Source organism: Notechis scutatus, chromosome 1 (genome assembly GCF_049901735.1).
Source record: "Notechis scutatus isolate UNSWTSFEM ecotype Mainland chromosome 1, rNotScu1.2, whole genome shotgun sequence".
NCBI classification, from domain to species: domain Eukaryota; kingdom Metazoa; phylum Chordata; class Lepidosauria; order Squamata; family Elapidae; genus Notechis; species Notechis scutatus.
The window spans coordinates 234307597-234323269 of NC_142009.1; the positions used below are offsets into that span (position 1 = coordinate 234307597).

The following is a 15673-nucleotide window of genomic DNA, read 5'->3' on the forward strand; positions in this document are numbered from 1 at the left end:
CCCTCGCCAAACCCGCAGACGTAAAGGCGATGGACTGGGCCGACCTTGCGCCATTGCTAAAAAACCACTACGCTCCCACCGTGCCCATCCTCATCCGGCGAGACGAATTCTACCGGCGAAATCAGCGGCAGGACGAGAGCATAAGCGACTTCATAGCTGCTCTAAGGGACCTCGGGGTTTGTGCGAATTCCATAAACTAGACGACATCCTCCGAGACCGCGTGGTCCTAGGTCTCCGGGACCAGGCACTGAAAAGCCATCTAATGGCAAGGGGACATCAGTCTCGGATGTCGCCCTGGCAGAAAGCGTCCGCCGCCGAAGCCACCAAGAAATCGGCAGCTCGACTACGGAAAGCGGAGAACGGGGACCGCGCCGACAACCCCGAGGCTAACCGCCGAGAAACCGCCACACACCATGGCGACCTGGACTCCGCCTCGGACACCCCAGACGAAGGAGAAGAAGAAGGCGTCCATCGGCTCCAGACACGACGAGACCAAGCGAGGTCGTAAGTTGGGGACCCAGTGTGCGGGGTGCGGGGGCAACCACTACCGAGCAGACTGCCGTTTTTTCGACGCGACCTGTCGGAATTGCAACAAGAGGGCCACATCGCCCGAGTCTGCCGGCTTAGGAAAATTACAGCCCCGGCGCCGAGCCGAGCAACCGGCGGCGAGACAACACCTCCCCCAGGCACCGAGAGCACCAACCCGACACTCGTTGGAACAGGGACAGCCGTGGCCGGCCGAAACGGGGAGACCAACAGAGGAGGAAACCCACCAGACACTCACAATTGGCCACGCCGAGACCAACGATACCCGTAAGGTCTACGTGGAAGTAAGCATCGAGGGCGAGCTTTGCCGCATGGAGGTGGACTCCGGGTCCTACCTTTCCATGATCGCCTGGGAAGAAATCAAGCGACTAGTACCAAATCTCCACAAGGCTGAGCTAGAGAACCAAAGATTGATAGTCAAAGACTACCAAGGGAACCGCATCCCGTCATCGGGACAGGACAGTTCAACGTAGCCTTCAAGGGCCGCACCGCAAAACTTCCCATCACAATAGTGGACCGGAACCGACCAAGCCTCCTGGGACTCCAATGGTTCGCACCATTGGGCATCGGGTCACGGGATAAACCACACTGAGGAAACCGACTGGGAACAGCAGCTGGCTAAGGACTTCCAGGAAGTATTCGACGGCACCTTAGGCAAGTACCGGGGACCCCTATCTCTTTCAGTTTAGACCCAAACGTCAACCCCATCCGCCTAAAGCCGAGGCGGGTGCCTTTCGCGCTTCGGGGAAAATAGGCGAGCAGCTTGACAAGCTCGTCAAACAGGGGGTTCTGCAGCCAATTGATCACGCCCGGTGGGAGACCCCAATAGTCACCCCAGTCAAGCCAGACGGGTCAATAAGGATTTGTGGGGACTATAAGGCCACCCTCAATGGCGCCTTGCAACAAAGCGCATACCCCGTCCCAGTCGTGCAACATCTACTTCACTCACTGGGGGGCAAAGTCTTCTGGCTCGACCTGGCACAAGCCTATCAGCAGCTGCCGGTCGATGATGAAACCGCCGAGGCACAGACTATTGTCACCCACCGGGGCGTTTCATTGTAACCGACTCCAGTTTGGAGTCAGCGTGGCCCCAGGGATTTTTCAAAGCCTCATGGAGAGACTCCTACAAGGAATAAAAGGGTGGTCCCTTACTTCGATGACGTATTAGTATCAGCAACCAACCGGGAGGAACTAGAGGGTCGCCTAAGGGAAGTACTAGAGAAATTCAAAGGGGCGGTTTAAAAGTGAAAAGGAGAAATGCCAACTTTACACAGAGAAAGTCGAGTTTCTGGGGTACCTCCTAGACCGACATGGCATCCACCCGACCGGGAACAAAGTAAAAGCCATCAAGGAAGCCCCGACCCCCAAAAACAAGACAGAGTTGCAGGCATTTCTGGGACTACTCAATTTTTATAACGTGTTCTTACCCCAAAAAGGCAACCGCGGCGGAGCCTTTGCATAGACTCCTGGACAAAAGCGACAAAATGGTCCTGGGGACGCGTGAGAAACCGCATTCAGGAAAACAAAAGACCTGCTAACCTCGGACGCCGTCCTCATACAATACAACGAGACTCTACCCCTTACCGTCACATGCGACGCCTCACCTTTGGCGTCGGTGCCGTCCTCAGCCATACCCTAATGGACGGAAAAGAAGCACCCATTGCATTTTTCTCAAGAACACTTAGCAAGCCAGAAAGAAACTACAGCCAACTAGACAAGGAAGCCCTTGCCATCGTTGCAGCCGTAAAGAAATTCCACGGTATCTTTACGGCCGTCGATTCACAATTATCAAAGATCACAAGCCGTTGCTAGGAATCCTGGCGGGAAACAGGGCCACACCGAACATCCTATCCCCCAGGATGACAAGGTGGTCGAATTCCTCGCCGCTTACGACTACGGCTCACACACCGCCCGGTAAGACAATCACCCATGCAGACGCACTGAGCCGTTCGCCATTACCCGACCTCGGCGACGACCCAGCACCCACGACGACCACCCTCAGCATAGAGGCGCTACCCGACCTGCCCATAACCGCGTCAGACATTGCCGAGAAACAAATAAAGACAAACGTCTGGCGCGGGTATTGCACTGGGTAGAGAAAGGGTGGCCGGAAAAAGACAACGACGAATCGTTCAAACCCTTCAGAAACAGACAAACAGAACTATCTCTACAGAAAGGTTGCTTGTTATGGGGGGACAGGGTGGTCGTACCAGAGAAGTTGCAAAGGAAAGTATTAAAACTTCTGCATGACGGGCACCCAGGCATCGTACGAACAAAAGCCTTGGCCAGAAGTTACGCATGGTGGCCAGGCATAGATAAAGAAATTGAAGGGTGGGTGGCCAGGTGTTCACGCTGCCAAGAAACCAGACCAAATCCCCCTGCCGCGCCAATATTAGAATGGGAGACCCCCAGGGGACCGTGGTCTAGAATACATATAGATTTTGCCGGTCCCACAAGGGGACACACATTCCTCGTCACGGTGGACGCTTACTCCAATTGGCTGGAGGTAAGCAACATGAAAATCACCACAACTGAAGCCGTCACCAGGGTACTAAATAAACTGTTCGCGACCCACGGCCTTCCTGATGTCATCGTGTCGGACAACGGGCCCCAATTCACCTCGCTGGAATTTGAAAAATTCCTAGCAGAAAAGGGCATACGACACGCCTTGACAGCGACGGCTCATCCGGCCAGCGGTAGGAGGCGGAACGGATGGTCCAATTCACAAAAAAACCATCCAAAAAATCGAGCACGGGATATACAGGAAAAAAATAAATAAACTGCTTCTAATACAACATATAACCCCTAACACGACAACAAACAAAAGCCCGGCAGAATTACTGATGGGGAGGAAACTAAGGTCCCCACTTGACAGACTGCACCCCACATACAACCCGGAAAAACCCCGGACTCATCAAGCAAACACCGGGCATTTAAACCAGGCGATGCAGTCTACGCAAAAAACCTTACCGGAGACCCACTATGGGTACCGGCAACTATAACAAACAACAGGTCCCCATTCATACAGACTACAAACAACGGACGGACAAGCGTGGAAACGCCACATAGATCAGTTAAGATCTCGAATAAAAAACACAACCGACACGCAAGCAAGCACAGACAACCCCATTAACACAAACCAAGGGGGAGGGAAAATACAGGGGACCAAGAAAGAATAGAACACAACCAACAATACTCACCAGATATCAGCCAACTCGAAGCCGCACCAGGGAGAAGCAGCCAAGCCAGCTCGACCAGCCCGGAAAGACCAAGCGGGAGCGGCAAAAGTCGCAGCTCGACCAACCCGGGTAGACCGGGAGGAGCTGCAGCAGCAGGCCCACACTCCAGGCGATTCCATCAAATAGGCTGAGAGCAACAAAAACCCGACTGAACAGGCCGGGAGCCAGGAAACAACTGACCTGCGCAGGTCCAGTAGACAAGTACGGAGCCCGCCTACTTCACGGGACTACGTTGCGTAGGAATGAACCAAGAGGGGAGGGTGTTCTGTACAAGGAATTAACATACTTGCAAACCCGCGTTGCGATTGGCTAAAGCGCGCGGCAACCGGATTGGTCGGGCAAGCCGCCCGGATTAGTCCGTTAAGAATCTCCCGCTATTGGTTGAACCAAGGCGGGAGATTAACGATGTCATTGGCCGTGGGCCGCCGCGGTTTGGAAATAAAAAGCCGGGGTTTTTCCTTCCTTTCCCAAGCATGTACTGGAGCACAATAAAGAGCTGAACTTTGTCACTGACTCCGAGCTTCCTTCCTGCGCCGGACACGACACCAGGCTTAGATGGTGGCTTTTAATCATGGCTGTGCAATTAAAGCCAGATCATTGGGACAAAATGCTGAACTACAAAATGGAGTAGAAACGTTAAAAAGTGACTCAGGTGAATGGGTGTGTGTGTGTTAAATTGTGGCTTTTTATTGCTGTATGGTGCCCAGAGTTACTGTGTGAGTTGGGCAGCCATATAAATTTACTGAATAAATGCATTTACTTTTGACAGTCTGTAAATAATTACTATTTTTCTCAACAAACATAGACCTTTTGGGGATTATGGCAGATATAAATACAAGGTGGTTTATGCCTTACCCTACACTGAACTGTTTGTGTCAGTGATCATGTGAACTGAAGGGAAGTTTTACAGGCATCACAGAGTGTTGCAGGGTGCACCAGATTAGGGCACTGTGATAAATTCAGACCAGAAATGTTACTTAGCAAAAGTAAATAAACTGAAACAGAATAGGCTTATAGCATTCAATTCTGCAATCTTAGTCTTGGTGATTTCACAAGTTCTTCTTGATGGAAAATAGATTCTGTCTAGAAAGATTTGGCATAAAAGCAGAGGCTTTCAGGTTAAATTCTGCGGAAAAAAAACTGACATGGGAGATGTAAACCAATCAGCATATCATTTGGTAGGCTGAATATTTAACTCCATTTGCTTTTCAGTCATTCAAATCCTTTTGTGCTGGAATCTAATGAACCCTAGCTAAAAGAATAATCTTCAAGTGAGAAGTTACTGCATGAGGAAGCTTTATTCAGCAGCAGCATGAAGACAAGTAAAAAGATGGGATATCACAATAAAACGAAAAAAAGGCTTGCGTTTCTTGTTATCACACTTTTTCTTAAAGATGAGATGATCAGAAGAGATAGGATAAAGCTTCTGGAACGAGCGTTCACAAAAATAAACAGAATGGGAACAAATGATAAAAAAGATATTATACATAAATATGCAGGCTGCCTGAAGACCTATTACTGTTTCATTTGCAAACAGAGCAAAGACTAACTTAGAATAAAGTTTCTAGTTGCTATTGAAAGTCTGAGGTCATACACTTCAGTCTACATTAGAGCAGCAAAAGTTTCCCCAAATAATAGGATCTGCATTTGAAGACACATTTTGGAGTGTTCTAAGAAATTCATCCAAGATGGAGCTTCTAAAATTTGACTTGTTCAGACAAATGTCTTTTCTCTCATGCAGTTGTTCAAGCCCTGCCTACCTTCAGTTTTAAATGGCTTTTTCCACATCAGCCTTGCCTTGCCTTGCCTTGCCCTTCTTTTCTTTTCTTTTCTTTTCTTTTCTTTTCTTTTCTTTTCTTTTCTTTTCTCTTCTCTTCTCTTCTCTTTTCTTTTCTGTCCTTCTTGTTCCTGATATGTCTTCAACTTCCTCCAAACGCCAGAAATCAGGACTGCATATTGAGAGGCTTATTTAAATCACAGGTGACCAAACTTCTGGAGAGATAAAAATTGAAGTTGGTTTTGGAATGGGGTGATCAGATTCAGAATATAAAGCCAAAAAAATATTAAACCAAACATTTTAATTAAACTAAACCTGTTAGTCTGATTATCACAGCAGTGACTTCTGAGAAGATGCTCAGCATGGCTGTTTCCTTTGGTCTTGATGGACCTCTGTAGGTACAAGATCATAGACTTTTCCATTACATGGTTGCAGTGAATGGCCTTGGACAAAATGGAAATTTATACTGGTGTACACAGAAACACATTTTCCCATGATGTTGTGAGGCTTTCATGGCTCTTGAGAAGCTGAAGTGATGAACTGTGCAAAAAAAAAAAAACTATGAATATGGTTCTGCAGCATTTCCTTTAGAGCTGTGGCACAGTTCATGTCCCATTGGTGAGAAATTTCAGCACCAAGTTCCTGAACTTCTCCCTGCCATCTTCTATCAGAACACAGTGATATTTTGCATTACCCATCTCCATCCTCTCCTGTTGCTCTGAGGGATGAGCTTGCCACTCCCACAGCACAGTGGCCAGCTAGGGATTTTTAGTCTTTTTTCCTCTCATCACAAAAAGCACAAAAGTGGCGTGTCTGTTGGCTACCAGGTTTTGTACCAATGGGATAATGGAGCACCAGAATGAAATCTCATTGAAGGCTCAAAGGGATGATGGAGCATAGGAGTGAGGGCACTGGGCAGTATTGTGGAGCTGTTGAAAAGGGTAAGATGGGCAAGCTTTGTGACTCAGGGCAAGTTCCCCAACTTTCAACCTTCCAATTGGATTACTTTATTTAAACTAATCTGCATAACTGGGTGTAGTTTGTCAGTTGAAGGTAGCACAATTCCAATGCACTGTGTGCCTTCAAAGATTCTAATCTTAATTTATGACTTTACAGGAACTGTCTCTTCGGGTGACGGTCGCACAGTGCTGTGAAGATGGAAGAGCTGAAAATATTGGTCATGTTGTCATAGGACCAGCTGCAGGAGGCATGGGCATCACTCACTGGAATCAAATGTTGGCTACCTTGAGAAAACCTATATCCATGTGGCACGCACTTCGACAAAGCTAAGGGATTACCTGCACCTCACCAAAAATAATCCAACATGGTGCTTAAATAAATAAATAACTTCAGTAGGCCGATGCTGTTGGAACAATGAATTTGTGAGACCATGGGAGGTTTTTTTTAATCTAAATATTCCTCACAAATAATAGCAATGACAGATGATTATGTGATGATGTGTTGCCAAATGAGACTACCCAAGCCTTGGAAAAGAATCATAGCTAAAACAACAAGAGAAGAAGATATATAAATACAGATGGATGCCTAGTAGCTGGTGGACAAATAAGGTAGTCTTTTGATTCCATCATTCTAACATCATCAACTTGGACAGCCAATTATTCTTGAAGTTCTTTCATACTGAGTCTTGCTTTTCCACATTATTTTTCTCTATTGAAGAAGACTTAAAAGGAAAGCTTATGGTATTTTATGCATTTGACATCACCTGTGTTTCGGACATGTTGACTTGGAAGTCAGATTCTTGGGAGTGACTGGGTCCTGCTTGATATAAATGTATATGGATCACAATTTTATACTTCCTTTCTTCTCACATTTCTTGGGAATCAAGTCTTGATTATTTCAGATAAATTTGGGCAAAATTACTTCCAACTAAAGTTGCTTAAGTCACATTTTTGGGCAACCATTGTCACATGTGTCTTATCATGGTTGAGATTCAAGTACTGTTGTCCTGTTTGCCTGTTTTGGAGAAGAAAGCTAAAAGGCTCATATTTGAGTAAATATTTGACAAAGTGAACTTTTACAAAGAAATATGTGCATCTTTAGATATATGGACTACTGCTTGCTGTAAAAACTCAACACATTTGCTTTGAAGATTCATGAATCTTTCTCCTCTCTTTGAATTATGGTAAAAAGGTAATCCCAAAAAGCACAGCACCATCACAGAGATGACTTCTGCTCATTCAATTCCCTCCTGGCCTCTGGCATGGTCCTGTTTAGTTCCAATGTCCAATAGGAACTTTATCGTCACAGAGGATGCAATATTGTGCTTATCTACCGTGGTGTAAATTCACTGGGCCTTATTTTGTACATATGGTATAGAATTGAATAACCAATGGACTTTTCCTTCCCCTTTTCACCATTTATGAGCAATTGGAGACCAGCCTGTCTATAAAATGTGAATGCTTTATTTAATTATTTTATGTGTGCTTGATTTCAAAAAGCAGTTGAGATCATGTAGAAGAAGAGGGGAAGTGGAGTGGATACAGATGTATCATGCATGACAGAACCATCCTTAATATTGGAAATTTGACTGGGTGATTTGTAATTCAAGGCCACATCAGTCGTAGGACTTTAAATATTTGTATTTTGAGAAATAAGGAATGGCAGTGTGAAAAATAAAAATAAAATTGAGCAAAACAAAAAGAAATTCTATGGCAAAATATTTCATGGTTACTGAAAACATTGTGGATGATGTATTTGCACCCAGTAAGTCACTTTTGTGAAATAGGTGGCTATATAAATTTGATAAATAAGTAAATAAAAGTAAATAAAAAATCTCTTTTATTCATTGTAAAATTTGTAAAAAGAATGTAGGAACATCAACAGGATAAAAAAATCTTAATCTTACAAACAACTAAGCCATCTTCTGATATGGTTTCTAGGCAATCTTTCATCTTTTTGATCCTTGTGTAGTAATTTTGTGAACGTCTGATTAGTTGGCTAGCTTTCCAATTTGCAACTGATTTAAAATCTCAACAGTAACACATGCAAGATGGAAAGTAATATTCCCATATCTATATCAATCTTTATCACGTTTGCACCCCCATCCATCATATGATATCAAGAGTGTGCCAGTGGCAAAATCCCCGAGACTCTTTTTTCTTGACACCCAGGGAAAACCATTTTTTCCTTCTTCCCTTTAAGGAAACATGGGTTTTACTGAGGTCATCCTGTCTTTATGGCTATTTATTTATTTGTTTATTTGTTTGTTTATGGAATTTATATTGCCGCCTTTTCGCACATGGTGGCTTACAGAATACAAAACCCTGTATAAAAACAATAAAACTAATAAGTCATATAATAAATTAATCCGGGGACAGCACCTCACACAAGCCATTTAATGGGTTCCATCCCGCTCTGGGTTCCACAGGCCTTCTGGCAGAACCAGGTCTTCAGTGCCTTCTGGAAGAGTGGCAGAGTGGGGGCCATTCTAATATCTGTGAGGATGATGTTCCAGAGAGAACAATTCACATTGACTAGACAATTAGCTTGTCCTATTACCTCTATTTTATTTAGCCCAGCTCAAGAAATAGCCAGCTTTGAATCTGGATTTGCTGGGATACTACACAGAACTTCCTAGACTAGCTCCCGGATGAATTCAAACTTGGTCTCCTTGTAATGGAACAGAAGGTCTTTTTTAATTCATGGACTACTGGAAGCTCAGTCCAGCATGGGATAACTTCACAACTGGCATGTTGTGAGGCAGAGCATGTATTGCTTTAGCTGCCCAGCTTTGGCTAAGGATCTCCCTCTGAATTCCAGAGCAAAGCCTTGCTAAATATGTTCAGAATTCATGAATGGTGAGGACGAAATGGGGGAATCCCAGGAGGAATTGGAGAGGCATTGGGAATGGTTTGAAAAATGCAATGAACGGTGGTGTGGCAGAACCCATTAACTATTTATGTAAATCGAACCCCATGGTCCAAAGAAACAGTAAAATATATTTTTAAGCTCCTTCCAGCTCTTAATACTTACTGATCAATATTTTAAAAGCAAGATTTCCCTCAGCGCAAACCTTTAATTCTTGCACGTGACAAATAGCTTGTTTTTAGATGGATATGCCATGCATTTTTATAGCACACAGAAATGGCATCTGACTTCTTTACCAGAAAATTATATAATACATACATACATACATAAAACTATCTATAGATTCATAAAATTATCTATTGCAATGTCCTACCCGTCAATGACTACTTCAGCTTCAATCACAACAATTCAAGAGCACACAATAGATACAAATTCAAGGTAAACTGCACCAAACTCAATTGCAGGAAATACTTCAGCAACAGAGTGGTCAATGCCTGGCATGCACTACCTGACTCTGGTTTGTTCTCTAAACCCACAAAACTTTATCCTTAGACTGTCTACTGTTGACCTTACCCCTTTCCTAAGAGATCTGTAAGGGGTGTGCATAAGCACACCAATGTGCCTACTGTCCCTGTCCTAATGTTCCTTTTTATTCGTATCCATTTCATGTATTCATAATCATGTTTACACTTACACATGTTATCTAATACATGCTTGACAAATAAATAAATAAAAATAAAGTTAAAAAATACATCTCTTCCCATGCTACCAAATAATGGTGAGGATCCCCGCAAGGTGTAAACTCTAGAAAAGTTGTTCTCTCTTGCTGCCCAGACAAGCCTTTTACCAGCTGTGGCTCTAAGGAAAAACATGGCATTCAATAAAGGTAATTTAAGCATCTCCTGTGAATAGTATCTAGGGAACAGGCTATTTTAGCATAGAGAGAAGCTGCTGCTGACAGTTTAAAGATCTTTTCAAGGATTAGTTTATACAGACAATGAATCTTCTTAGGAAACAGATTTCATGTAGTAGGGGAAAAATTCTAAAATAAAGCTAGATAGGAAATAGAACTTGTTAAAACTAGGGACAGATGCTTTAAACAAGTGAACAAGCAGGTCTACAAGCAAAATCCTTGTTTGTGTTCTTGTTAATAATCAGACTGGGATGTTTCAGTTTGGATTCCTGCACTTCACAGGAAGTCTGATTTGATGGACTAAGTAACCTCTTCCATTTCTGAAACTAGGATTGTTTATCGGCAACATATTTGACACGAGGGAACTTTAACTGATATGTTGCTAAGACCTGTATTCTGAAGCACTGATGTGCTGTGGAGGGTGGAGGTAGTTATTTACACATGCTTCTGAACCTGTAATAGATCAATGAATGTACAGATGTTGTATGTTATGTTCTCACAGTGAGACATTAATATAGGGTTAGTAACTTTTCATATACGCAGATGGGCTGGTGCAAGCAGGCGTTCCTGCCTCACCTTCCTTCCAAATGCTCTACAATGAAATTAGCCAACTGGGGTAATCTTGGTGAAGAAAATTTTCATGGAGATAATGTATGTGGTTTGTAACAGGCAACATTGACTTGATGACATATAATCAGTCAGTTAGCAGAAAGACCTTCCTTAACTGGTGCTTCTCTCAGGAAGAAGCCCTCTACCAAATGTTGATGGACTATCTCCCCATATTCCTTCTTCACTACAGCCTACCTGAAGCAGGGTGGAAAATTACCAGAAAAGTATTCTTATCATTAGCAGAAGTTCCTTAGCTTATATTGCAGACATTATAGACGTTGCTTAATATGATATTGTGAAAATCAGGAAATCTGAATCTAAGTCTAAGTATTATGATCTATGAACTAGATATTTTCTGTAAACAGCTTATGGCGACCGCAGCAGGACACAAGGGGCCCTGAGGCCCGCTGGAGGGTCCACCCCAGGTGCCGGTGCTTCGGTGAGTTGAAGGGAATATCCCAGGCGCCATCGGTCCTTTGAATCCGAGGGCCTTCCCGATACTGCTGTGTTCTGGCAATGGCGGTTGACACCTCCAAGAACCACTGGTAAAGGGTAAGGAGACCAGGACATTTTTCAGCTGGCCAGTAGAGAAGGGACACGCCTGCAGGCAAGTATTGCACTTGGGAAGCAATCCCTCCCTGTAAGCAGGGATGGAGGAGAGGACTGATTACCCTCTCTTAAGCAAAGGTGGGAGGACTTGTCAGGAATGGTTGAGGTGAGTGGCTACTGCAGTTCCCATTGGTGACTGTGAGTGTCCAGCACCGTGAGCCAGTAGGAGGTGAGTGGCATCCGCAGTTCCCATCGGAGACCGTGTGCACCCGGCTCCCTGGGTCAGATGTGAGTGTGTGGAACCCCCTGGTGTTACCAAGAGAGGAAGGACCCCATACCTTCTTCTCTAATCCCTCTTCCCAGTTGTTTTGTCTGGTGACCTGGGTGGCTCATGGGAGGTGGAGAAAGTCTGCCCCTAACCCCATTGAGGTGTATGCTGAAACATTTTAAGGAAGCATACGAATCTCAGGACTATGGTCTTAAGTGGAGTAGACATAAACTGCAGGTGTTTTGTAAGGGAGAATGGCCAACATTTGGAGTGGGGTGGCCAGCCATAGGTACTTTAGACACCTCTATAGCAATACAAGTTCATCAGTTAGTATTCCATCCTACGTTAGGACACCCAGACCAAGCTCCTTATATAGATGTTTGGCTTGACCTATTAAACCACCCTCCACCATGGCTTAGAAAATTCAAAATACAATGGTGCAGGCTCCTAGTGTCACGAACTTTACCACTGACCAAACTAAAGAAGTCCACCCCAGTCATGCCTAGCTGCCCAGAAGAACTACCGCATCCACCCCCATACGTACCCCCTCTTGGCTTAAGAACGATGTCAGATGAGGGAGAATCCTCTGGGGCATCAGGATTAATAGCCCGACTAGACCGGATATCCCCCCTCATGAGAAGCCCTGGGGATCCACCAGATACGATAGATCGATCAGCCCAAGCCGATCTTTCACCCCCGGGGACTTCTGCCCAGGTAGACCCCCAGGTAGACCCTAAACAAGAGACTGAACCGGTGGCAGCAAGGACAAGAGCCAAAACAGAACATCCCTGACTGCACCACTTAGACAGGTTGACCAGCTTGTAACAGATCATGAGGACCCCGCAGCATCGGTCACCTTACCATTGTTCCAACATGTATCGTTCACTACGTCAGATCTACTTAACTGGAAACTACACTATGGTCCCTTTAGTGAAAAACCTACAGAAGTAGCAGATTTAGTGAAAACTATAGTGGACACACACAATCCTACTTGGATGGATCTCCAACAACTTATGGGGACTCTGTTTAATCCGGAAGAAAGGGAAAAGATTAGGAATGCAGTAACTGATATATTAAAACCTGATGTCAGGGCAGATGGAAATCTAGCAGCACATGTTGAGGCTCACTTCCCATCCCAAGATCCTAAATGGAGTTCTTACCAGGATATGGACCATCTACGAGATTACCAGTCAGTGCTTGTGCGAGCCATCCGAGTGGCAGGGAAGCCTTCAGTGAATATGTCAAAACCTTCCCTGGTGTTGCAGGAGCCCACAGAAAGCCCTGAAGCATTTTATGCCCACCTTATTGACACTTACCACATGTACACTCCCATAGATCCTACTGATCATGCAAATGCCTGAATGCTAACAATGGCATTTATCTCACAAAGTGCCACAGACATACACCGTAAATTACAAAGGCTTGAGGGAGCACTAGGTAAGCCCATGAGAGAGCTAATGGAGGTGGCACAGAAGGTTTTTGTAAACAGGGAAAAAGAGGAAGAGCGGAAGAAAGATCAAAAGATGCAAAGAAAAGCTGAATTAATGGCGGCAGCTATGATGTGGACCCCAAAAGATAGAGGAGGCAGCCAAGCAAGGGGCAACAGATCTGGGTTAGGGCTTAACCCGTGTGCTATTTGTAAGAAGGAGGGACACTGGAAGGGTGAATGTCCAGAAAGGAACAAAGAAGAGAGGCTAGATGGAAGAAGAGGGAATTTCCAAGGAGGCCTCCGAGGACCCCCGAGAGGAAGCCGGGGAGGGCAAGGTTACAGGAAAGGATTTGAAAGAACCCCTCTCATAGGCTTGGCAGAGGTGGAAGAATGGGACTGAAACCGACCGGGTTCAGATTGCCTCCCAGAACCTATGGTCCGGCTAAATGTAGGAGGCAAACCTATTACCTTCCTAGTAGATACTGGAGCCACAAGGTAAGTCCTAACCCAGCCCCTAACACAGGCCTCCCCCCACACTATTAACATCCAGGGGGAAACAGGAAGTATTTTACAGCACCCATTTTTGGAGCCCCTCGTTTGCACAACTAAAGGACAAACCATAACACATCAATTTGTGTATATGCCAGACTGTCCTATCCCACTCCTGGGGAGGGATTTGTTGTGCAAACTTCGAGCTCAGATCTCCTTTGAAGAGGATGGAACAATGACACTGGGATATGGGAAGATAAACGTAACAATACCCAGAGAAGAAGAGTGGAGGTTCATGATGGCCAGGGACAAGGGACGGGGAGATGAGGATGAATGGAAACAATTCAATGTTCCACATTTGTGGGCTGAGGATAACACCCCAGGCTTTGCCAGTTACCACCCTCCCATCATAGTGGAAGAGCTACCAATGAAAGTGCCTGTCGGAATCCCAGGCATATTGTCCAAGCAATTCAAGAAGTTATTGATCTATACTTGAGATAACATATTCTGGTGCCCACCAAATCCAAATGGAATACCCCAATATTGCCCATTCCAAAGGGAGAAGGTAGGTTTAGGCCAGTTCAGGACCTCAGGGTCGTTAATTTGGCCACTGTAACCATCCATCCGGTGGTCCCAAATCCATATATCATTTTAGGCTTGATCCCCCCGACTGCCAGGTGGTTCTCAGTCATAGACTTAAAGGATGCTTTCTTTACAATACCTATACACGAGAGCAGTCAGCACTTATTTGCATTTGAGTGGGAAAGCCCTTTAACTGGTCGGAAGCAACAGTATACATGGACCAGATTGCCCCAAGGGTTTAAAAACTCACCTACCCTTTTGGGGGCTGCCTTAGCTAAAGACCTAGAAGCTTTGACTACACCCCCTCCTGATGTGGTGTTGCAGTATGTGGATGATCTGTTGATTACCGGTCACACAAAAGATAATTGCTGGAAAAACACACATGAATTGTTACTCCTATTGCAAGACCTGGGATATAAGGCCTCTAAGAAAAAAGCACAGTTGGTTTTAGAAAAGGTCCGATATTTGGGCTATGATATAGAACAGGGGAAGCGTACCTTAGGTCACGAACGTAAAGAGGCTATATGTCAGCTCCCGACACCTAACAACAGGAGAGACTGGAGAGGGTTTTTGGGAGCTGCAGGTTTTTGTCGCATCTGGATCCCTAATTTCAGCCTAATTGCCAAGCCCCTTTATGAAGCTACCAAAGGACCGGATAAGGAGCCGCTACAGTGGGGAACAAAGGAAGCCACTAGTTTCTGATTGCTCAAGCAAGCACTGTTGCAAGCCCCCAGTTTAGGCCTCCCGGATTTGGATAAACCGTTTCAATTATTTGTAGATACTAAACAGAATGTAGCAGTGGGTGTCCTCACCCAGACAATGGGAACATGGCATCGCCCTGTAGCTTATCTCTCTAAACAGCTGGATAACGTTGCAAAAGGATGGCCTGCATGCCTTAAGGCTGTGGCTGGGACTGCTATCTTAACTCAGGAAGCAAGTAAACTGACTTTTGGACGAGAGCTTGACATTTATACTCCCCATGCCCTTAAAGCAGTTCTGGAAACGAAGGGCCATTTGTGGCTAACCAACCCCCGAATGCTGAAATACCAAGGCTTAATCACTCATAACCCTATGGTTGATATTATACAATCCACTGCATTAAATCCTGCTACATTATTGCCTGAACCAAACTCAGAAACCATTCACGATTGTATCCACACAATAGAGGAAACATATGCCAGCAGCCCTGACATGACTGATGTACCCCTTCCTTCTCCGAATTACACCCTATATACAGACGGTACCAGCTTCATACAGGAAGGAATTAGATGGGCAGGGTATGCAGTGGTTACTCTGGATGATGTTTGGGAAGCAGAACCCCTCCCTTCAGGCACGAGTGCGCAGTTAGCTGAATTACATGCATTAACTAGAGCTTTAGAGCTGGCAAAACGCAAATGTGTCAACATATATACAGACTCTAAATATGCTTTCCTCACGGTTCAAG

General features: G+C 45.1%; 1 protein-coding gene and 1 pseudogene across 2 annotated transcripts in view; both read left to right on the forward strand.

The window, feature by feature from the left end:
• SYT12 (synaptotagmin 12) overlaps positions 1 to 8357 on the forward strand; it is a 58862-nt gene extending 50505 nt beyond the window's left edge. For both annotated transcript variants that reach the window (XM_087950707.1, XM_026668135.2), the window contains exon 8: positions 6679 to 8357. In XM_087950707.1, coding sequence (XP_087806833.1) covers positions 6679 to 6852 — 174 coding nt within the window. In that variant the 3' untranslated portion in view covers positions 6853 to 8357. The remainder of the gene's footprint in view (positions 1 to 6678) is intronic.
• Positions 8358 to 13099: 4742 nt separating this feature from the next.
• Positions 13100 to 14143, forward strand: LOC148133270 (uncharacterized; annotated as a pseudogene).
• The last annotated feature ends 1530 nt before the right edge of the window (positions 14144 to 15673 follow it).